The sequence below is a fragment of the Callorhinus ursinus genome, unplaced genomic scaffold (assembly GCF_003265705.2).
Source record: "Callorhinus ursinus isolate GAN/ISIS: 27379988/994484 unplaced genomic scaffold, GSC_fseal_2.0 scaffold101, whole genome shotgun sequence".
NCBI classification, from domain to species: Eukaryota; Metazoa; Chordata; class Mammalia; order Carnivora; family Otariidae; genus Callorhinus; species Callorhinus ursinus.
The window spans coordinates 629,941-653,752 of record NW_027397163.1 but is presented as its reverse complement, the minus strand read 5'-3'; the positions used below and the strand labels follow the sequence as shown (position 1 = coordinate 653,752).

General features: G+C 41.9%; 2 protein-coding genes across 2 annotated transcripts in view; one reads left to right on the top strand and one right to left on the bottom strand.

Annotated features, from left to right (window-relative positions):
* The window catches only part of LOC112806790 (uncharacterized), a 909,505-nt gene that overhangs the window by 775,418 nt on the left and 110,275 nt on the right, over positions 1-23,812 (top strand). The window lies entirely within an intron of this gene.
* Positions 196-20,540, bottom strand: LOC112806738 (uncharacterized). The gene is given in 5 exon segments (XM_073889066.1): positions 196-1,581; positions 15,127-15,198; positions 16,800-16,927; positions 17,620-17,746; positions 20,526-20,540. Coding segments are annotated over 5 exon segments (1,728 nt in total).

The window sequence follows — 23,812 nt, the reverse complement described above, 5'->3', positions numbered from 1 at the left end:
TTATAACCATAAACAGCATCTCCATTTAGTTTTTCTGCATATTTGGGTATTATACCGTCCATCATCCATGGAAAATTAGGTATGCATGAGTTCCACCTAATGAAGAAGGGCATCTCATATCTCTCCAGTATGAATTCTGTGATGTCGAGCAAGGGTTGAGTGTAATTTAAAGGCTTTACCACATTCCTCACATTTTTACGGTTTCTGTCCAGTATGAATTTTGTAATGTTGACTAAGGGTTGATTGTCTGTTAAAGGCCTTGCCACATTCCTTACATTGGTAAGGTCTCTCTCCAGTATGAATTCTGTGATGTCGAGTAAGTACTGAGTGCAATGTAAAGGCTTTGCCACATTCTTTACATCTGTAGAGTCTCTCACCAGTATGGACTCTGTGATGCCGAGTAAGGTTTGAGTGCCCATTAAAGGCTTTGCCACACTGTTTACATTTGTAGAGTTTCTCTCCAGTATGCATTTGCCTATGTTCATTTAGTGATGAGCAGTCCTTAAAGGTTTTACCACATTCCTCACATTTTTACGGTTTCTGTCCAGTATGAATTCTGTGATGTCGATTAAGGGCTGATTGCCTCTTAAAGGCATTGCCACATTCTTTACATTTGTAAGGTTTCTCTGCACTATGAATTCTGTGATGTCCATTAAGGGTTGAGCGTAATTTAAAGACTTTGCCACATTCCTTACATTGGTAAGGTTTGTCTGCACTATGAATTCTGTGATGTTTAGTAAGGTTTGAGTGAAATTTAAAGGCTTTGCCACATTCTTTACATTTGTAAGGCTTCACTCCAGTATGAATTCTGTGATGTTCATTAAGTGTTGAGTGGTGGTTAAAGGCCTTGCCACATTCTTTACATTTGTAAGGTTTCTCTCCAGTATGAACTTTATAATGTTGAATAAGGTTTGACTGACTGTTAAAGGACTTGCCACATTCTTTACATTTGTAAGGTTTCTCTCCAGTATGAATTCTGTGATGTTCCGTAAGGACTGAGCGAAATCTAAAGGCTTTGCCACATTCGTTACATTGGTAAGGTTTCTCTCCAGTATGAATTCTGTGATGTTTAATAAGGTTTGACTGATGGTTAAAGGCCTTGCCGCATTCGTTACATTGGTAAGGTTTCTCTCCAGTATGAATTCTGTGATGTTGACTAAGGTGCTGTAGCCTCTTAAAGGCCTTGCCACATTCTTTACATATGTAAAGTTTCTCCCCAGTATGGATTTGCCTGTGTCTATTTAGTGATGAGCAGTCCTTAAAGCTTTTACCACCTTCTTCACATTTATATGTTTTCTCTCCAATTTGCTGATGTTGAGATAGTGTTGAGTTCAAGTCAAAGGCTTTACCACATTCGTTAAAAATGTACTTTTTCTCTCCAGTAGAGATTGTATTATTTACATTTAGTTTTGATGATTGACTAAACATGTTCCCTGGTTTATTACACCTGAATACATTGTTTCCCTCATGAATTCTCTGATGATCACCAATATTGGTGGACTGGTTAAGTTTCCCACACTGATTATGTTCATAAGGATTCTCTGCCAAATGGATAGTCTTATGTATAGTAAGGTCAGAGCTCTGATAAAAGACTTCCCCACATTTATGACATTCACTATGGTTCTTTGGAAATGGAGTCGTCACATGTCTATTAACCCTGGAGCCCTGGTTAAATGTTTTCTCAGATTCACTGCGTTGACTAATTCTGTCTCCATTGAAAAGGCTCTGGTAATTCTGTAGGGTCAACTCCACATTGCGGCACCTCTCAAATGGATCCCGCTTAGCACGCTGTTCTTCATTTCTAAATCTCTGATTATCAGAAATATTTGACTGATAGGTCAATCCAATCCTATCTTCAAAATGGTTCAAATCATTATTTTCAGCATGGGCTAGATAACTTTCCCGATCTTCCAAATTTTCTTTCCACAAGCATGTATGTTTGAGTATTTGATAGCAGCTTTTTCTTGCAGAATCACACTGTTTTTCAGAAACAGCTGACTTACAAAGGGCAGTTGTCTCAGTTTGAATATGTCCTTCGTGATATCTCTGATGCCCTTCACTCTCCACATCATTGTCCCAATCTGTCATTAAGTATAAATTGTCAAGGACACTATTTTTATACTTCCACATTGACACTTGTTGGAAAGAACCTTCTATGCTTGGCTTTGGAAGGAAGCACTGGGTATGTGAAGATATGCCTAAAAGATATGAAATGAGAGAAAATAAAATCATTTCACTTACTATTTTTAGATAAATACACTGATGACTTCTAATTACAAGCTTCAAGTCAATCAGAGAATGTCAGAAAGATGGCTGAGAAGGAATCATCAGGACTTCATTTATCCATGGACATGTAACTTTGCACACAACATACTGGCCACATATCCTAATAGATAATTCTGTGGTATTGTCATCTTTTAGCACAAATCACTTTCCTACATCTCAAATAATCAGAAGTGTCACATGAGTGCAAAATTAGTAGAAGGAAGGCTATTTAAACATAAAAGTGAAATGAACCAAATAGGATATAGTAAAAATAGGAACATATCAACAATAGGAAGACTTGGTTGTCAAAAAAGATCAACAAAATTGACAGCCCATGAAATAAATCAAGTAAGAATGAAAGAGAAAGGACCAACTAAAATGAGAAGTGAAGTAAAAGCAGACATAGTAACTAATACCATAGAAATAAAAGTAATTATAAGAGGTGACAATGGATAATAATGTGCCAACAAAGTGATACCAAAAGAAAACAATAAATATCAAAAAAGGTATTACCATCATGAAGAAATATTAAAAAATCACAACTACTAAGCAGATTGAAAGAGTAAAAAAACAAACAAACAAACAAAAAAAAACTCCCAACAAAGAAAAGTCCTGTGCCAGATGAATTCACTGGAGAAGTCAGACAGACACTTAATGAGAAAGGACTTCAAAGAATCTCCTCAAGCATGTCCAAGGAGAAAAGATAAGAGAAATTAGCAAAACACTCTCTGTGGTACCAGCATTACCAGGTTATCCAAGCCAGGGGAACACACTACAAGTAAAGAAGGTTACAAACCACTACCTGTGAGGAATATTCATGCAAAGTCCACAATAAAATAGAGCAAACTGCATCAAAAGCACATTTTACCATTTTATAACATATGTTAAGTGGGAAATTGTCCTGGAATTAAGGGTGTTCCAACATATAGTAAACTATGAATTGAGGACTTCACATTAATAGAATGATGATCAAAAATGACATGATCAGGGGCGCCTGGGTGGCTCAGTTGGTTAAGTGTCTGCCTTCAGCTTGGGTCCTGATCCCAGGCTCCTGGGATTGAGCCCCATGTCAGGCTCCTTGCTCAGCGGGGAGCCTGCTTCTCCCTCTCCCTCTGCTGCTCCCCATTTGTGTGCTCTCTCCCTCAAACAAATAAAATCTTAAAAAAAAAATGACATGATATTGAGACAGAACACAAATATGAGCATATTGGACAACATGTTATAAATAAAAACACTAAACAAGAGACAGAAGGAAACCCCCTCAACCTAATGAAGGCCATATGCATATGAAAAGCTGAAACCTAACATACTATATAGTATAAGACTGCAAGCTTCTCAAAGATCAGAAACACTGTAATGAAGTAACTGCACCACTGCCTTTGAACAAAGTACTGGATATTCTAGTCAGAAAAATTAGGCAACAAAAAAAATGCATAAAAGGAATTCACATTGAAAAAGAAACGGAAAAAGTATCTCTGTTCACAGATGACATGATCTATTGAAAACCCTAGAGAATCCTAATTTTAATGTTTTTGCTATTTTTCTTTTTTGGTCATTGTAAACATTGCTTATTTTTGCTAGTTTTTTCTTTTTTTTATTTTTTTAAAAGATTTTTTTAATTTATTTATTCATGAGAGACAGAGAGAGAGAGAGAGAGAGAGAGAGAGAGAGGCAGAGGGAGAAGCAGGCTTCCCGCTGAGCAGGGAGCCTGATTGCGGGACTTGATCCTAGGACCCCGGGATCATGACCTGAGCCGAAGGCAGACGCTTAACCATCTGAGCCACCCAGGCGCCCTTGCTAGTTTTTTCTAATAGACTTTCCATTTTTGATTTTTTTTTTTTTCGGCTATACATGGTTAAGAAAAAAGTTGGAATAAACAACCTAACTGCCCAGCACAAGGTTCTAGAAAAGGAAGAAACTTAGCTGAAATTTAGTAGAGGAAGGAAGTAACAAAGAAAAATCTGATATAAATAAAATAGTTACCAGAATAAATAAAAGAACATTGCAAGTAACACCCTTTTTAACCAAAATATTAAGCACAAGTACCAGTGCTTTAACTACATAAACAATTACATACTAAAAAAAAAATCAGATAATTTAGAAAAAAAAAAAAAAACCCAGGTAATAACCTAAGAATACACAGGTTATTAAGACTGAATAAGGAACCTTGAACCAAAGAAATGGGAAATCTTAGACCAATAACAAGAATGAAAGTTGAATTTGTAATCAAAATTCTCCCAGCACAGAAAAGCCCAAGACCTAGGAATGTTACTACATTTGATGGAGTCACTGAGTTCCCTAAATCAAACCTGTGCTACAGGATTCTTCTAGCTCCCTTTTGATCGATTCATTATTTTTCCTTTATTTAGTCTTCTAGGTCACAAAGTCATTCCTGTTTCCTCCAGCCTGCTGTTTTTGCATCAAGCCTGTTTCCAAACTTGTTTATTGCACTGTTCATCTCTGATTTTTTTAATAATTTATTTTAGAGAAGAGAAAGAGAGCAAGAACAGGAATGAGAGCTGCAGGAGGCGAGAGGGACTCGCAAGGGTCACCACATTGAGTGCAGAACCTGACTTGAGGCTGGATCGCAGGACCCTGAGATCAAGACATGAGCCAAAACTAAGCGTCTGACGCTTAACCGAGTGGGCCACCTATGTGCCCCAATTTGTTAAACTCTTATCTCTTGGTAAGGTTCTCAGAATTTACTTCTCAACCCTCTGAGTATCCTTATGATTGTTGCCTTAAATTCTCCATCAAGCATGTTACTCATATCTATTTCCTTTATATCTCTGGCCATGGCCATATCTCATTTCATTTGGGATAAATTCTTTCATCTTGGCATTTTGTCTAAGTCTCTGCCTTCATCTGTATGTTAGAAAAGCCAGTGATGTATCCTGGTATATCCCTCAAGCCAGTGGTCTGCAGAGACTCTCCTTGCCTGCTATGGGCAGTGTTTGGTGCCTGGCCCGAATGTGGCCGGTTTTAACTAGGTGAGCTCTGGCCTGCTTGTCAAAGGTGACCTGACATCAACACTACCAGAACTGAGGCCCTACAGAACTCTCTGCTCAGGAGATGTGATGTGGGCAGGGGCGCACCTTGCTGAGCCTGATGCCTCACGGAGAAGGGCAGTCGCATCAGATCGCAGCAGGGTGGCGCTTGGTGGAAGCAAGGCAGACAGCCCGTGTCCTCAATGAGTGGGGCTCTGTGTTTATGCTACAGGCTGGAAGAGGGAAATGAGGACCACAGGCTCTTCTGTGTCTTCCTTTCCACGTCCTCACTGTGCTGGGCAAACTCTCCTCTTTCCCGGGTCCTCTCCTTTCAACAATGAACCTTTATCTCCAACGTGGTACAGATCAGTTTGCTTTCCTAAGTCTTTAATTAGTATGAATACACAGGATTAGCTTCATTTGGACAGCAGGTTAGCTTTCTTTACGTGCAACTTCCTAAAAAAGTAGTCTGACCTATATAGGGATATGCACATCGGAATCTATTTTGCTTTCTTTTCTATTAAAGTATACTTGACGTACAATATTATATTAGTTCAGGTGTACAACATGGGGGTTTGACAACTGCATAGGTTCTACTATGCTCACTACAAGTGAGTTACTATCTGTTACCATAAAATGCTATCATAATACCACTGCATTTATTTCCTATGTTGTATTTTTTATCCCGATGACTTATTAATTCTGTAACTAGAAGCCTGTACTTCTCATTCCAATTTCCACATTTTGCCCAACATCCTTCTCCATTCCACGCTGGTTATTCATTGTATTTAAGGATCAGTTTCTTTTTTCATTGTTTCTTGCCATTTCTGACACTGTAGACAGACCCAGACTTATATGTGAAATAAGTCAGAGAAAAAAAGATAAATATCACACATAGTCACTTCTATGTACAGTCAAAATGACAAAGCAAATGAACAAACAAGAGCAGAAACAGACCCAATATCTGTTTTGTTTTGAATAAAGTCCATGGATAATCTCAAGAACGATAAAAATTCCAAGATTACACACATTCTATAATATGACCAGTTTGGCCCGTAACAATTTTCCAATCCTGGCAGAAGACAGGAGGATCCCAGGTCAAAGTCCAAGGATCTTATGGCTCATGACACAGCAAACATCATAACCTCCTTCATCACACGAATTTCACTTGCCAACTGCGCACCCCCAACTGACCCGGGGAGATGCTGCACATGCAGTGGGTCTGTGTCACATCTGTGAGACTCTGAGCACAGAAGAGTACCATTTCCTGATTACATTTATATAAAGTACAGAAATGAGTACAGCAATCTCTTACCTTACATGACAAAAGAGTACTGAGTTTTGGAGAAAGTTAGTAAGGAGCTCAAGGGGAATTTCAGAGGACAATACTCTGTTTTGTGATCTCGTTGGCTTACAGAGATGTGAACAAATCCCAACATCGCCATTGGAATAGTAAACATAAATAAACCAAACGTTCCTGGTAACAGTCAACTTTGCTTGAGTATATGCCATTGGAATTATCCTAGAGCTGTAACTAAAACAGGAGGATAAAAATCAAAAAACAAAAAACCCCTGTAGTGAAAACCAATCAAATAACCAGCATGGCAATATAAATAACATACAAAGTAATCTTTAACATGAAAGGAATTTTTCCAATGTTATTAAGTGTCATTTTTCGACATCAAAGGTTACATTATTTAAATACTCTATTTCATGGAAAGCAAACATCTGTGTCCATATTCATTCATACACACACACACACAAATACATGTACATAGGGAAACATTTATTTTTTAGGCTGTGAGGTACAAAACCATTCATCACAGAGGGATGACCTCATCAAGATAGTGAGAAAGTAGTTCCCACATCAGTACTTTTGAAAATAAGTTCAACTAGCAACTATTCACGTAAGTCATCATTGGGTAACTCTCAGTGCTCAGGGGTGAGGCTGAAGCATCCCTGGACAATTGAGAACAAGAAGGACAACATTAAAAGAGTAAAAGGAGCAATACCACGTCGATCATAATGCATCTACCATGGGATGGCACAGGGCCGCACTATAAGGGTCCAGCAGGAACTACAATTGCTCCACCAATAAAAAGGGAAGACATGGTAGGTGTCCAGTATTCCCTAAATGGCAAGCCACATACTGTGTGGCCCAGTGAGATGTCACCTATGGGGATCCCATTGGAAATCTGTGGTGCTGGACCACTGGGGATCCTACAGACATGGAGAAGGTGGGTAGGCTTACAGCAAGCAGTGCTCAGGTCTTAGAACTATTGGACCAGATGGTGTTCCACCTTGTACTTCACACCCAACGAGAGATCCCCAGGAATCTGCCCACTTGCAGAGTGGAGATGAACCTACATGGTTAAGGAGATTTGTCAGCAACTGTGCCTGACTTGGGTCTCCAGCCAATAGTTTGAACTAGAGCATGGAGAGCATTCTATGGTTCTGTCTGGGTAGGTATGCAAGCTCGAAGTCACCTACCACTGCTGAGCATAGCCTCCACTCCCACTGCACCCGGAAGCCTGAACAAAGGCCCTGGGCAACCATCAAGCCTATCTTATAGGCCTATGGGGACAGAGCCAAGCCAGCAATATTGCCCATGTGTTGATCATAACCTCTCTTGCATGAGCAGGGAGCTTGAATAGTGATTCTGGGCAGTCTCAGGCCTAGCCGATAGTACTGGCCAGCAAAAGAGAATGGCCTTCATCCTGCCAAAGTGTGAATATCCCTCTGGCTCCACCTAACCAGAAATTGCCAGCACACATTAGGAAACCACTCAGGGTACCACAATTGTCAGGGGACTTGTGTCTGGCCCTCTGTGATCATAGAGAATAAGTTTACGTCTGAAATGATTGCAAATGTTTTAAACTAGAAGCTGCTATGGTCCCTGGGATACCTCTAGAAGGAATGACAAATATTGGGTACACTGAGAATAAAACCATAAAACCTCTCAAACTTGCCTTCATGCCATTTCAGTAAAGGAAGAGGTACAGATACAAGAGTGAGAAATTCTGCAGGATTCCAATTAAACAGGACCAGATCCTTCCAATTTTCAAATACATACAGGATTTCGGTTGTTTTCCAAGGTTCAATATTCACATTCAAATAGAGGATTCAGGGGCACCTGGGTGGCTCAGTCTTAGGTGTCTGCCTTCAGCTCAGGTCATGATCCTGGAGTCCCGGGATCGAGTCCCACATCGGGCTGCCTGCTCTGCGGGAAGCCTGCTTCTCCCTCTCCCACTCCCCCTGCTTGTGTTCCCTCTCTCGCTGTGTCTCTCTCTGTCAAATAAATAAATAAAATCTTAAAAAATAAATAAATAAAAATAGGGCACCTGGGTGGCTCAGTTGGCCGGGTGACTGCCTTCGGCTCAGGTCATGATCCTGGAGTCCCGGGATCGAGTCCCGCATCGGGCTCCCTGCTCAGCGGGAAGCCTGCTTCTCCCTCTCCCACTCCCCCTGCTTGTGTTCCTGCTCTTGCTATCTCTCTGTCAAATAAATAAATAAAATCTTAAAAAACTCCATTTTCATGTAGCATAAAATCCCTTTGTGTTTAGGTTAAGGATACTCTGAATTTTAGGGCCTTTTTGAAACAAGCCAGTTTCAGAGCAAAGTCTGTTTGCCTTTGTGCCAGGTGCTATGAAAGAGTTCAAAGAACAAAAGATGTTCACAACATCTTCTATGTCCACCTGTGTGCTACAGTTCCATATTTCTACTTAGATTGGCTCCTATGACAGAGTTGTGGTCAATGGCATGGAGGGAGTAGTGCCTTGGGGAGGATGGCCTTCTCTGAATGAAAACAGAAATGACCCAAGTCAAATTCCCTAAGTCCTATCAGATTTAGACTGTCTCCTCTGCTGCAAGGAACAGAGATTGATGCCTGGTGGTGGGGCAGGTATCTTGGGGCCTGAGTGAGCAAGCATAATCACAATGCCTGGGGGTGGACAGTACCAGAGAGAAGAAATGAAGAAATCAGAGTATACCCTACAGTGTCTAACCTATTTTATAAGACCTGAGTGTCTACCAACTCACTATGTACATAACTGAAAATATACATCTTTTTTTCTATATGTACACATCAGCCTTTCCAGTATATAGCTGACCACAAAATAAAGGGTACTGAAAAGTGAATTATTATCCTTCAATTGAGCCAATGTTAAGTATGAGTGTAATATGCTACCCAACTTAATTTTACCGGTTTCTACAACTGATGAAAATCCTCTTTCCTCTCAGATCAGGAGTATAGGGACTGCATGGGCTGTGAAACAACATAGGGACAGTTGCCCAAAACTTGGATAGGCTGTTTGAAGCATAGATGGTCACCGCACATGCTTTGCAACTAATCAGTGCCTTGCACACAGCTCAAAGCACAGAACTAGACTCATCAAGGGGCTGAGTGGAAGTGAGGGGGGGGGGTCCCTCCCTGACAACCTCAGGTCAGCATCCTTGGAAAGTCACCCATCTATACTGGATCAGACCTACATTGGGGTTATATACGTGGGATACCAGTGCTTTGTGGAACCACCACACACACCTGGCTGGTTCTCACCAGTAGTGTCCAACAGCTTTCTTCATCTTCAAGAGCTACTCTGTCATGTGACATCTTAAAAGTTATGCATGCTATGCATTCATTCAATGTTTAAATCATCCAATACTCCCTTCTCCAACCACTCCACGCGTCTAGGCCTGGAAAAGTGTAGTTCTGTCATCCAACAGCACTGGTCCTCAGGACCACCAAGGAATTCATTAAATCTTGAGAAAAGGATCAGACCTCCCTGAATTCCAGAAAACCACCTCGTCTCCCCAAGTCCCCATCTCTGTCACGTTTGCTCATCACAAGTAGCTTCTTAAGACTCTGCAGTAACCAAAGGGAGCTCCATACCAGAACATTCCCCACATTTCAAGAGTTCTCCATATTTGCTTTTAGTAGGATTTATCTTCCCCTCGAACTGTGTCATCATGTTTTACTGTCCTCATAACTCTCAGTGCCAAGTGCCAAAATTAAGCCTGTGGCAAACTGATGGTGTTTTCCTGTTCTTCAAGTGGGGACAACGTAGTATTTAAATCTCAGATAGGGCCTCCAATGTTCCTGGACCAACCATTTACCTTTGATTAGAAAATTCAAAGTTACTCCTAAGTACAATGGCCTGGGTGCCTTAGGTGGTGGGAGAAAGCAGTGACAACGGGGTCTCCATGACACAGGAAAGGTCAGCTGTGATGCCTACATCATTGGAATGGAGATGAGCAGAGAGAAGAACTGGAGAGGATTTGGAAAAAAATAAAATAAAATAAAATAAAACAAAACTTATCTTCCTAGATTCAGTCAGTAGCGCAGTCTTGGACAGGGGTCCCCTCCCCACATGAAAAATTCATGCCCATGCTTCAGTCTAGATGTGTTCACCTCTTACGTTGGGCTGCTTCGTCATTCTGAATAGAAGACTGTTTTCTTCCTAAGCTAGAACGTCTACTCAGCACCCAGCCCTGTCCCATGCTTAGTCCCTTCAAATAAACGTAAAACAACCTATGACTCATGAAGTCTCCACGTTTTCACCTAATTCAAACTTAGAGTCAAGTGAGCAACTTGGATGTCCCTTCCAAGATGGGAAAATAACATAACTAAAGAAATCTTACTGAGTGTCCTCCAATCGAGAAGGAGTGAATACTATCAATTGAACTACATGGAATTTAATATGCCCACTGTAGAATTACTCCCATATTCACATCAATTTTTGAACACGTCATTTCATGCAAACTGTTCTTAAAATCACTGAACAAGGCATATAAGCAATAGGTCCTGAACATTGGAACAAGGGAAACACCAGATCCTACATGAGTAATAGGCAGGTAGACAGGACAGAATTTGCATGGGGAGATCCTCACACCAAGATACAGGGTATATGTAGGAGAAATAAATTCTATACACTGTAGAGAAAACTATTCCCACTAAATAATCTGTAACATTTCCCTTTGCTAGGAAATCATCAATTTGAAATTTGCAAATTCTCTCTTGATCCCATATTCCCTTTCCTTCTTAAGATATAGGTACACACACACACATAAATACATATGCACACTCATACTCCTTCCTAGTTATTTCTGTTACTCCAAAATCTATCTTTAGCTTAATGTAACATATTCCTTCCTGTGCATATCTAAACCATAAAACTGTGTTCTGTACGCTAAAAAAAGAAAAGAAAAGAAAAGAAAGAAACGCAAAAACCAAAACAAAAAAAACAGGAGAAAAGAAAAATCTCGGGTAAATTTTATAGTGATTAGGAATTCTGTAGATATGGCTTCTAGTTATATTTGTAGTGACTTTGGTCAATTAGCAGTAGTTAGGCAGAACACCTGGGTATTAGATGGTGAGCCATGATTCAACAAAAGGAAACAAAGAAATTGAAATTAGGTTTCCTACTCATAGATCCTGGAGGATGTACCCAATACGCCTTGAGGGACAACATGAAGAGGTCAAACTGAGTGCAGGCAGAGGGCGTGGCAGGAACTGGGGCAGATGTCTTTTTAGGGTTCCTGGTAGGAGTGGTTTCACTTTCTGGGCCAAGTCTAGAATGCACAATTCAAACCAAAATGAGTGGAGTATGGTAAACTGTGTGGGGTCTTCTTTAAGGGATGCTCATGATAAATATACTGGGACTGGACACTTCCACGGAGGCTACTGGGTAAGTCAGATCAGGAAATTACCTTTGCTTGTGACTATAGGGACTGTTACCTAGTGTATTTGCTACTGGGTGGAGCTAGTTATTTCAAATCCCCTGCAGGCAGTCTGGTTATAGAAACTGGATTCCAAGTCAGCAGTATCACCCATTTGTTACCTACAGCATCCATACTACTACTCTATCATCATTATTAAAAGCACCCTAATGTCCCAGCAGTTTCAAAAAGAAAAGATATAATACAGAATCTTGGGGGAAAATTAATCACAAATAATTCGAGGTTTAGGGCCACTGGGAAGAAAAATTATTAGTGATATCATCCCACTTTTTTTTTTTTAAAGATTTTATTTATTTATTTGACAGAGAGAGAGACAGCGAGAGAGGGAACACAAACAGGGGGAGTGGGAGAGGGAAAAGCAGGCTTCCCGCGGAGCAGGGAGCCCGATGCGGGGCTCGATCCCAGGACCCTGGGACCATGACCTGAGCCGAAGGCAGACGCTTAACGACTGAGCCACCCAGGCGCCCCTCATCCCACTGCTTTAACAAGTACAAGTGACTCTTGAATAATGCAGGGGTTCGGTGTACCCACCACCCATGCAGTTGAAAACCCATGTGGAACTTCCACTCTCTAATGGTTAATTTTAATAGACTATTGAAAAGAAACCTTTCCTAAAGCAGTCACTTAACATATATTTTATGTTACCTATGTGATATATGGTATTCCTACAGTAAAGGAAGCTCCAGAAAAGGAAATGTTAAGGAAGTCAAGAGGAAGATAAATACATTTACAGCACTGTACTATAAATAAATCTGACTATAAGGGAACCCACACAGTTCAAACATGTTGCTCAAGGGTCAAGTGTACTTTGTGTTACTGTCTGTTTACCTGCAATCTTGATGAAATTGGGGCTGGCTAAGGCTGGTACAGGATCACTGTTTATTACACATCACTGTTAACACATTAAAATCCATTTAGTGTTATTAATTCAAATATATAAAGTTGAAACACTCTAGACAAACCACTGCAAAATCACTGTATGATCATTGGTCAAAATACCCATGACAGTCACTCAAGGAAGGACCATTCTTGTTCTTCTGATACAATGATCTGTGAGTTGTAGTTTCCATGCTTTTCAAACTGAGGGTCTGCTTTGAGTAAATGTGGATTTACAATGATTTTACACCCTTTTACAGAAGGGTCAGCTATACTTTTCTCAGTTGTCTGTGAAAATTTTATTGTTTTAACTGCATAACTAATATTCTTGACTTGTAACAATTCCTGTTATGAAGATGCATCCAGCCTTTTTTTTTTTTTTTTTGAGATTTACTTATTTGACAGAGAGAGAGAGAGCACAAGTAGGCAGAGCAAAGGCAGAGGGAGAAGCAGACTCCCCGCTGAGCAGAGAGCCCAACGTGGGGCTCGATCGCAGGACCTTGGGATCATGACCTGAGCCAAAGGCAGATGCTTAACAGACTGAGCCACCCAGGCACCCCCCCATCCAACTTTTAATAAACCACCACTGTATTCTCCTTAAAACCCAACTGGCAAACTATTTAAAATTCAGAATGTGGGGTGTGCCTGAGGGGCTCAGTTGTTGGGCATCTGCCTTCGTCTCAGGTCATGATCCCAGGGTCCTGGGATCAAGCCCTGCATCAGGCTCCCTGCTCCGCCAGAAGCCTGCTTCTCCTCCCACTGTCCCTGCTTGTGTTCCCTCTCCCACTGTGTCTATCAAATAAATAAATAAAATCTTAAAAATAAAATAAATGGTGCCCTGAACAATACTTCATAGTGACTTACACCACACGTACACATCAACCATAAACAGCATGTCCACGTAGACTTTCTTCATAAACTATTTATTATAATGTCCTTAATTTTCCATGTTAAGGGAGGTATGAATGAATTCCCCATCATAAGAGAGCCGATCGGGTCTGTGAGACAGCAGCAATCAAATCATGTTACATGCACACAAACAATAAAGGTATAGCATCAGATGATTTCAGAGTAAAATTATTTGCCATGCAAAAAATCTCAAGTAAGGTGAAAAGAAAGAAAAAAAAAAAGACACTGAAAATAATTATCCCTCTTCAGACATCCATCTCCCCCTTTCAGGCATATTAACAAAGGCAGCTGACCCTTGAAGAACATGGGTTTGAGCAGTGTGGGTCCCCTTATACAGATTTTTTTTCTTATATAAATACAGTGTGGTACTATAAGTGTGTTTCTCTTCATTACGAGTTCCTTAGTATTTTCTACTCTCAAGCTTGATTATAAAAATACCATATACATACAAAGAAGGGGATGATGGACTGTTAATGCTCTAGGTTAAGGCTTCTGGTCAACAACAGGCTATTTCCACGCAACACCAGGTATGGCTGTCAGTTTGCGAGACTGAAAAGACACACACAGATTTTCAACTACAGAGTGATCACAGCCCTAACACTTGCATCGTCCAAGGCTGAAACGTAACTGATCTGAGTGTTTTAACTTTGGATTTTTCTCTATAATAAATACTGTTTTGGGACGCCTGGGTGGCTCAGTCGTTAAGCGTCTGCCTTCGGCTCAGGTCATGATCCCGGGGTCCTGGGATCGAGCCCCGCATCGGGCTCCCTGCTCCGCGGGAAGCCTGCTTCTCCCTCTCCCGCTCCCCCTGCTTGAGGCCCCTCTCTCGCTGTGTCTTTCTGTCAAATAAATAAATAAAATCTTAAAAAAAAAAAAACAACTCTGATTTTGAATCATGTCTGAAAACTGGTATTGGCTTACTGCTTTCTGCTGCGAATTTTTTGGTGTTAGATTTGCCTTTCCATTATACAGTTTGCCAATTATAAAAGATAAAATCATTAAAGACATAACTTTTTTTCTGAAGTGTGTATTAAAACCAAAAGTCTTGCATCAATTTTACATTTCTAGGGTTTCTATACAGTATGCTTTGTCTGATATTCACGAAGGGTACAGTTCCAGGACTTCGCCACCATTCTGGACAATTGTAAGGTATCTCCACAGGATGTTATCATCTCAGGTTGAATAGTTTTGATTATGAATTAAATACCCTGCCTAATTCTTTACATTTAAGGGCTTCTGTCTACTATGCACATTCTGCTGTTCACAAAGTTGGTAGTTCTGCTAAACGCTTTGTCACATTTAACTTTACATTTGTCAGCCTTCTCCCCACTGTGTCTTACCTTAGCTTGGTAACTTTCAAGTGGTAGTTAAAGGCTTTGCCACATTTTATACACTTGTAAGGTTTCTTCCTATCATAGAATCTCTGCTGTTGAGGTTTTGAATATAAGTGAAAAGCTATGCCACAATGACTACATTTCTAAGTCCTTTCTCCAGTGAAGATAAAATGATGTACAATGAGATTTGAGCTTTTGTAAGTCTTTCCCACATTTATTACTTTGATACTGGTTCTCTGAAGACTAAGTTCTCTGAGGATTACTGGGATTTGACCCTTGGTTAACTTTTTTCCTAGATCCATTGCATTGGTAAATTCTGTCTCCATTATAAATACCTCTGTAACTATGAAAGATAGGGTCCTCGGTAAAGATCTTCCTAAGTTCACAACACATGAAAACTTGCTCCAAGTTAAGTATTATGTGATAACTATTGAACAGTAATGTTTCAATAAAGGCCGTCCTGTGTTTATCAAAATTAGAGACTTTGGAACAAGGAGGGATTATGTGTTGATGGGAGAACAATGAACCTTCTGAAAAAGGACTTCTCCAATCAATCACATTTAGAATTTGTAACTTCATGTTTAAATATCTAACTTTCAGAAATGTTTCCGTGAATGATTAATACAATCTTACATTTGAAATGCTTTGAAGAATTACTTTCAGCATGGACTAGGTGATTTTCCAAAACTTCAAAAGGTCCTTTCAGAATATATACTTTTTTTTTTTAATGGGTTTGGGCCGTTGGGATGAATGACATTGTTCTGCAAATGTAATTGACTTAAGGTGGGGTTTCCCCCCAAATGTTTTATATCCTTGATCTCTTCTAGCAGTAAGGATTTAATTACGGTTAATTGTCCCAGTCTGGTTATACACATCATAGCATCCTTCTTGCCCTTCACTAGCCCCACACCTTCCAGTCTTTCATTAAGTATAAATACTCGGGTCCACTGCTGCCAATCTTCCCATATCACTCTATGCAGCCAATCTTCTTTGCCGGTCTTTGCCAACAAGCTTGGGGTGTTAAAGAAAGACACAATGAACAGATGAAAAATAAGATATCCCACTTACTACATGCACATGCATACCAAATTAATACCCATTCTAGGACAGCAACAGAATGGAGAAATAGGAACCACCAGGACTTTGCTCCTCCATGGAGACAAAAATGGACCAAATTACCTTTTAGAATGTTCCAGAAGCCAGTTAGGAGAACACAGCATCTCTAGACAATACAAATGAACAAGAGGCACATCGAAGAGACAGCGAGCATTTGTGACACTTTCTCATAACAGCTGTTCACCCTCTGACACTCCATGGCAACACTGTGAGTAAACTCTTACCTCTCCTCAAGAGAGAAACAGACAAGTGACCTGAATATTGAATGATCTGGCTTCTTTCACCTGCCTGACGTGGAAAACAGAGGGAACGAGAGCACCCTCTGGATGCAGTGTGCTGGCTGCTCAGACGAAAGGTGAGCACTTAACAATGAAGAGACTACAGAGCTGAAGACAGAGAGGAAGGTATCATGCGCTCTAAAGTAGTTCCACTTTCTTAAACTGGGAAATTACAAAAACGCAGACATGATAAATGCCCAGAACGTGCGTGCCAGGCTTCTCAAATTCATTTCCATCCAACGAGAGCTACTCGAACCACAATTTAAGGTCTACCTTCCACCTTTACATTTAAACCTCACCCCTGTCATCTGCCTCATCCATTCCCACCTACCTGGATGGAAGGTCACTGTCTCCTTTCTCTTCACAACCCAGAACTGCTCCTCCTGCTCCAAAAAGATGATCAGGTCTGGCTTTGACGCAATGAGACCTGTTTATTAGATAAAAAGAAAAATGAATACTGCTGGGGATTTAACTTTCAATCATGACTGTGCTCAGTAGCGAAGACATTGTAGAATTCTAGAAAATAATTTCCCAAATGTTGTTGCCAAATAGCCCCTTTAGAACATGAAGAACGGATTTCCAATATTCACATTCTGACCTCCACTTCCAAGTAGTAGACACAATAGTAAGGAGTGGAAATTTAAGCTTAGCTTAAGATGTGGGCAGTACCGGGGCGCCTGAGTGGCTCAGTCAGTTAAGGGTCTGCCTTCAGCTCAGGTCATGATCCCGGAGTCCCAGGATTCAGCCCTGCATCCAGCTCCCTGTTAAGTGGGGAGTATGCTTCTCCTCTGCCCCTCACCCCACTCATGCTCTCCCTCAAATAATTAAAATCTTAAAAAACAAACAAAAAAAACATGTGGGCAGTACCATTTTATGCCACTCAGTGTTTAGAATTGCCCGTAATCTACAGAAGTGATGATGTTCCCTTAAGGAAGGGGAAGCTAAAGCTGAAAAGGAAACATCATGAACATTTTTCTCTACATCTACAAACCCCTATTTCCCTTGCTGCCTAGATCTGAATTCATGTCATTCACGGAGGAATCTTCCAAGAGACAGTCTTCACAGGAAGGAAGAAAACACTTAGTGTGGTTTGGGAAATCTGGAAGGAGTCATCCTCACCCAGGAAGAGGAGGTGTCCGTAGTTCTCTAACATCACATCCCTGTACAATTCCCGCTGAGTGTGGGTCAGGCATCCCCACTCCTCCTGGGAGAACTCTATGGCCACATCCCTGAATGTCAGCAGTGCCTGCAATAAATACCACAGTGACCAAGTAGCCATAGGCAGAGTTCACAATGGTCCCTAAGATGAAAGAGGGAGTTAATGTCATCAGTTAGACCCAAGACCTGACTTTCCCTGCTCTGTGACATGAGTGTGGAATAAATGAAAGACCTGTGGGACAGAGAGTTGACTGACTGAGAACCTCCACTCCCAGAAGTCAAATATATCAACTACACCAAGGTGAGAACCCTCATTGTCCAATGGAAATTGATGGGATGTGGGGTAGGAGCCAATGGTCAAGAAAGAATTTTATTTTTTTTAAGATTTTATCCATTTATTTGACAGCGAGAGAGGGAACACAAGCAGGGGGAGTGGGAGAGGGAGAAGCAGGCTTCCCGCCGAGCAGGGAGCCCGATGCGGGGCTCGATCCCAGGACCCTGGGACTGTGACCTGAGCCGAAGGCAGATGCTTAATTAACAAGACTGAGCCACCCAGGCACCCCAAGAAAGAATTCTTGAGATGTTCTCGATGTGAAATGGTGGGGTTCAGGATTGAATGATGAAGAAAGAATTACTGAGATGTCTTTGGCGCAAAAAAATGTGGTCTTCTTACTGAAGCACAGGCACAGGACCCATGAGTCAAAAGAGCTGCACTGGGGTTGTGAGCAGTAATTCATCCTATACTTACAAATGGTGAGTGGGTAAGCAATAGCAGCAATCTCTAAGAAATCTGAAAGCAAGGTTTCCAGGACGTTGAGGGCCTCACTGGTGTGATAAGGTCACCTAACTATGGTCGAGTAAAAAATCTTAGTTGTTAAGACCCTTCAGATATGTATCAGTGGGTGCTATGCATAGAGGATGAGGGCCAACATATATTTGTGGGGGGGTAGAGAGAGAAGATCCCAAGGGGATTTTCTTATGTTAAAGAGGACTTACAGAATCCCAGAGCTCTGGTTATTGTCAAGCTAAGGTGGCTTTTCCCCTCTAATAAAACATTAAGACAGTTGTGAATTCCATGAAGAATGTCATACTCTGTCTGTCTCAAGTATTTATCAATGGGCTGCAAGTTGAAGGAAATTTAATTTTATCCACACTTCTTTTGACTTTGTTCTCTTCCTCAGAAACTAGAAGCAAGGGTTCTAACTTGGTTAAGCATCTGCCTTCAGCTCAGGTCCTGTTTCTAGGGTCCTGGGATGGAGCCCCATATTGTACTCCCCACTCAGTGGGGAGCCTACCTCTCCCCATCCCCCTCCACCACCAATCATGTGCTCTCTCTAAAAATAAATCTTAAAAAAAAAAAAAAAAAACGACAAGCAAGAGTAGCTCAGAACAAAGAAGTTTCCAGGTGAACTGTGATGGTCGCTGCACACTGCTGAGTACATCCAAGTTCCTTACAAAGGACTAAGGGGAAATACGAACACTGCAGGGGAGGAATCTGGCAAAGAGCACCGAGACAATAAAAGCAGTTAGCATCAGTTGTATGGAAATAAACTGCTCTCAGTGCCTAAGGCACATGAAGGACACACCATCACTGGTGTTTCCTTATCTGAAAACAGGAATTCAGAATATAAATCTAATTATGAAAATACAGTGGATATATATATACAGTTCAATCCCCTATAGTTTCTATAGAGGCTGCTTTTAGGCAAGCGGGCTCGAGCAAGGTAATGGAGAAAGAGCCCACAGTGACCCCTTGGCTGAACAGAGACAGGCCTGGACAGGGGACCCACCTCAAAATAGCCATAGGCCCTAATTAACCAACGGGCTACAGACAACCAGGTTCAGTGACCAGAAGAGGGAAAATTCCCTAAATCCCTGTAACTTCTCACCTTCCTGCTTTTGAAAGAGCCCCATCCCACCCACTTGCAGACAGCCGCTCCTCGGCTCTCCTGCCTGGCGCTCTCTCGCAGTATATTCAGGAAACTGCTAACAATGTGGTTCTGCCTCAGGTGAGTTCTTTTCAATTCCCACTTGACTTCCACCCAATCATGGACCTACATTTGGGGTCCCCATCTGACTGGCAGAGACACCACATTTAGACACCAGTTTCCATGTCCTGTAATAGCTAGTATATTTTATTTAAAGGTTTATTTATATTTTAGTTCAGGGGAGGGGAAGAGGGAGAGGGAGAGAATCTCAAGCTGACTCCCCTCTGAGCGTGGAGCCAAAGGAAGCGCTCCATTCTAGGACAGAGACCATGACCTGAGCTGAAATCAAGTCTTGAGGCTTCCTCAACCGAGCCCCCCAGCTCCCCCTCCAGTGTTATTTTAAGTAGACTATCTGTTTCACATTCTAAAGAGCAAGTCTCAAGCACGCCCACGCCCCGCTTTTCTTTCAGAGAACTTTTGGAGTTATTCTGGACCTCAAATCCATCGGGTTTCTTTATTTTCTTACCCCTGGTCTACGCAGAGCTGATAAAGTAACCACATGGGACCTAAATTAGAGATGTTTTCCTTCACTGATATCCCAGGAACAAACCTCATCAGCAAGAGGAATCTTCAGACTCCTTCCCCTGTGGATCTGTCACCAAGAAAATATTTTCAATACTTGGAGGACTTTAATTCAAAGTAACAACTGTTGATGCCCTATTGTAAGCCAGGCTGGAGACACAGGAGAGAAGGCTCTGGGATATAGAGAAGTGTTCTGAAGACCTCACCTTGAGTATCATTTCTGAAAAGATCTTAAAAATAGGTGAAAACATAAGGGTTGAAACATCAGAACTACAGGAATCAACATAGGCAATCTCTAAATGCAAGGAATTTCAGGAGAAAAACATGACATGGCCTCTCCTGGGACACCAGGCTTACCTGAGAACCGGCCATTTCTTCTTTCACCTCGTCCTCTTAGATTTCTTTCTCACAAGGTATTTGTGGAGAAATCACAGCAGCATCAGGAGAAAATGCCCTCAAAGCCAACAACAGAGCCTCTTCACCTGAAACTGATTCCCTGAAGGCGGGACCCTGAAATGCAGAAAAAGCCCAACTTCCTAGTCCTTTGTGTCACGAGCTATTGAAAAACTCTCTGAGCTCCTACGGGGAGACTAATCCTTGACTTTTCCTTCCTTGCTTTCAGGGGGCCTCCCCTCCCACAGACGCCCACAAATCCAGCTACAGCCTAGAAACACTGTGCTGCATGGACCTGACCCTCCCAGACTCACGTGGCAGACAGAGACCCTGGTACCTCTCCTTGAGCCAGAGCCCGCTCTCACCTCAAGTCCTCAGGCTTAACCCTGGCCTCACTTAGAATCACCTGGAGCCCTTAATTAACACAACACTGTAGTTTTCAGTCAAACCAACTGACAGAAACTGAGGGGGAGGGCAGCAGATATGATCCTTTTTGAAACTCCACACGTGATCCTATTGGGAAGCATTTGGGGAGGTGACCAGGCCAAGCCCGGTGACCAAGGCTGTGGTTGTGAGCAGATTTAGATCCATGCCTTCTCCACTGATCAGTTTCTGGAGACTGATACATTCTCCCTCTTTCGGCTACACAGAAGGATACCCCCTTACAAATGAAGTTTTCCCTTATAAATGTAAATGTCTCTCACAAAGGGGAACATTCTGGGTTTCAGAACCTTTCCTTTATCTACCCTTTTTAAAAATACCAGCCTAGGGGCGCCTGGGTGGCTCAGTCATTAAGCGTCTGCCTTCGGCTCAGGTCATGGTCCCAGGGTCCTGGGATCGAGCCCCCAATCGGGCTCCCTGCTCAGCGGGAAGCCTGCTTCTCCCTCTCCCACTCCCCCTGCTTGTGTTCCCTCCCTTGCTGTGTCTCTGTCAAATAAAATCTTAAAAAAAAAATAGCAGCCTAGGGGCGCCTGGGTGGCTCAGATGGTTAAGCGTCTGCCTTCGGCTCAGGTCATGATTCCAGGGTCCTGGGATGGAGCCCCGCATCGGACTCCTGGCTCAGCAGGGAGTCTGCTTCTCCCTCTCCCACTGCTCATGCTCTCTGTATCTGTGTCTCAAATGAATAAATAAAATCTTTTTTTTAAATTTTTTTAAAGATTTTATTTATTTATTTGAGAGAGAGAATGAGATAGAGAACACGAGAGGGGGGAGGGTCAGAGAGAAGCAGACTCCCCGCTGAGCAGGGAGCCCGATGCGGGGCTCGATCCCGGGACTCCAGGGTCATGACCTGAGCCGAAGGCAGTCGCTTAACCAACTGAGCCACCCAGGCACCCTTTGAATAAATAAAATCTTAAAAAAAAGAAATACCAGCCTAATATAATCTTTAGGCCAGAGACCTATTTTAGGGTGACAAAATGCTCCCCTTCATTAGGTGAATGTTTGTTTTCATATGTAACTCCAAAACGGTTTTCCAAACTGAATGTACTTTTACCATACCATCAGCAATGTATGAGAATTCTAATTCCTCAACATTCTCCCTGAAATTTGGTGTTTTATCCTTTTTATTTTACCCATTCTAGAAAATACTGAGGGGTTTCTCACTGTAAAATATGAAGTGGTCTTCCTATAGTTGTCCTGGTGACTGAAACAGAAACCACTTAAAAGCATCAAGTTGAACAAAAATCCAAATGGCCGCATTAATGTTTCAGGTTATTCCTCTCCCCTCCAAAGCTCCCCTGCATCAACCCTTCCCTCTTCCTTCCTCGGGCGGGAAGGGAATCTTTGTTTCGAGAAACTTCTTCCACCCTGACAACGTGATGAACAGGGCTGGCAACACAGACAGAGTTCCTGTGGAAACCGGCTAGATCCTGCATTTCCCTACAAAAGCCCAGCCCCTTCCTCTGGGTGGGCTTGCGGTGTTGAAGACCCTGACCTGCTGCAGCCTCCTTTGCTGGCAAAGCAATAAAACTATTGTTCCTCTTTATCCCCAACTGTGTCTTCACGTTATATTTTGGGTCTAAAGCAGGGCGGTCAGTTCATACAACAGAAATGAATGTTAGGAGTGGAAAATTTGTTTTTCTTGCTCCATTCTCAATTCTTTGGCCACTCTAATAATTAAAACGATGTAAGACAGTCTGACAAGATAAAAACAGAATTTTAATTATGGGAAACTGAAAGACATGAGGCTCAAAGCCTGACTGAAGCTGAAGGTGTTCGAAGCTTGCACGCCACTGTGACAGAGGGAGTGCGATGTAGCATTTCAAAACGGGGGACATACATTCACAGGAAAGAGGAAATGTATGTCAAACGATGGCTTACCATTCCATGCAGGCAACTCTTTATGATCTAAAAAGTTAATTTCTGGTATCATCTCTCTTCCCAATAAATGATGTAGAAAAGACATCAGGGTTCAAAACTGACAGCCAAAAAGAGTTCTTGACCCGTCTTTGGTGCAAAAAGGTGGTTTCATTAAAGCACAGAGACAGGACCTGTGGGCAGAAAAGAGCTGCCCTGGGGCCATGAGGAGGGGCTCATGATATACTTTGGAGTTGGGAGGGGGTTAAGGATAGCTTAAGCCTCCCAGGTATTTTGGAAACAGGGTTTCCAGGACCTTGAGGGAGCTAGCTATTGTTAGGAAAGGTCATTTATTACTGTTTAGTAAAAACTCAGTCATGAGACCCTTCAGATGTATTATCGGTGGATCCTATGTTTGGAGGGACAGTACTTGGAATGGGGTCTATGTGGACACTGCCACCCACCAGTGGGCCCATAGGGGGCTGGCAGAGAGAAAGGGTTGATTGCCAACATGTATTTTGCCAGGTAGAGATAAAGGAAGTTTCCAAAGGAGTTTTTGTATGTTAAAGGAGATGTTTACAGGATCCTGGGGCTGGGCTAAGATTGCCTTTTGCCCTTGGCCAAGTATTAAGTTGGAGGCAGCTGAGTCCCTGGAGGAAGGTCACTCTTCCAGTTTCAAGGACTTGTCAATGGGCTGTAGATAGTAAGGAAATACAATGATTTTTCTTCTGCCTTTGTTTCCCACATCATTCCCACCACGCCCCCCCCAACAGTTTTGACCCTTAAATCTTTAAGTTTGCTGAGAGTGCAAGTTCTCATCTTTTTTAACTTCTTCCTGCTCAATAGGTACATAGAGATGTCCCTACCTATGGGTCAACGTTGGTCAGTTGGGGCTTATATAGATATGAGTTATGAAAGCAGAGGCAGCTGAATCCAAGGGAGACTGCATGTGTGGA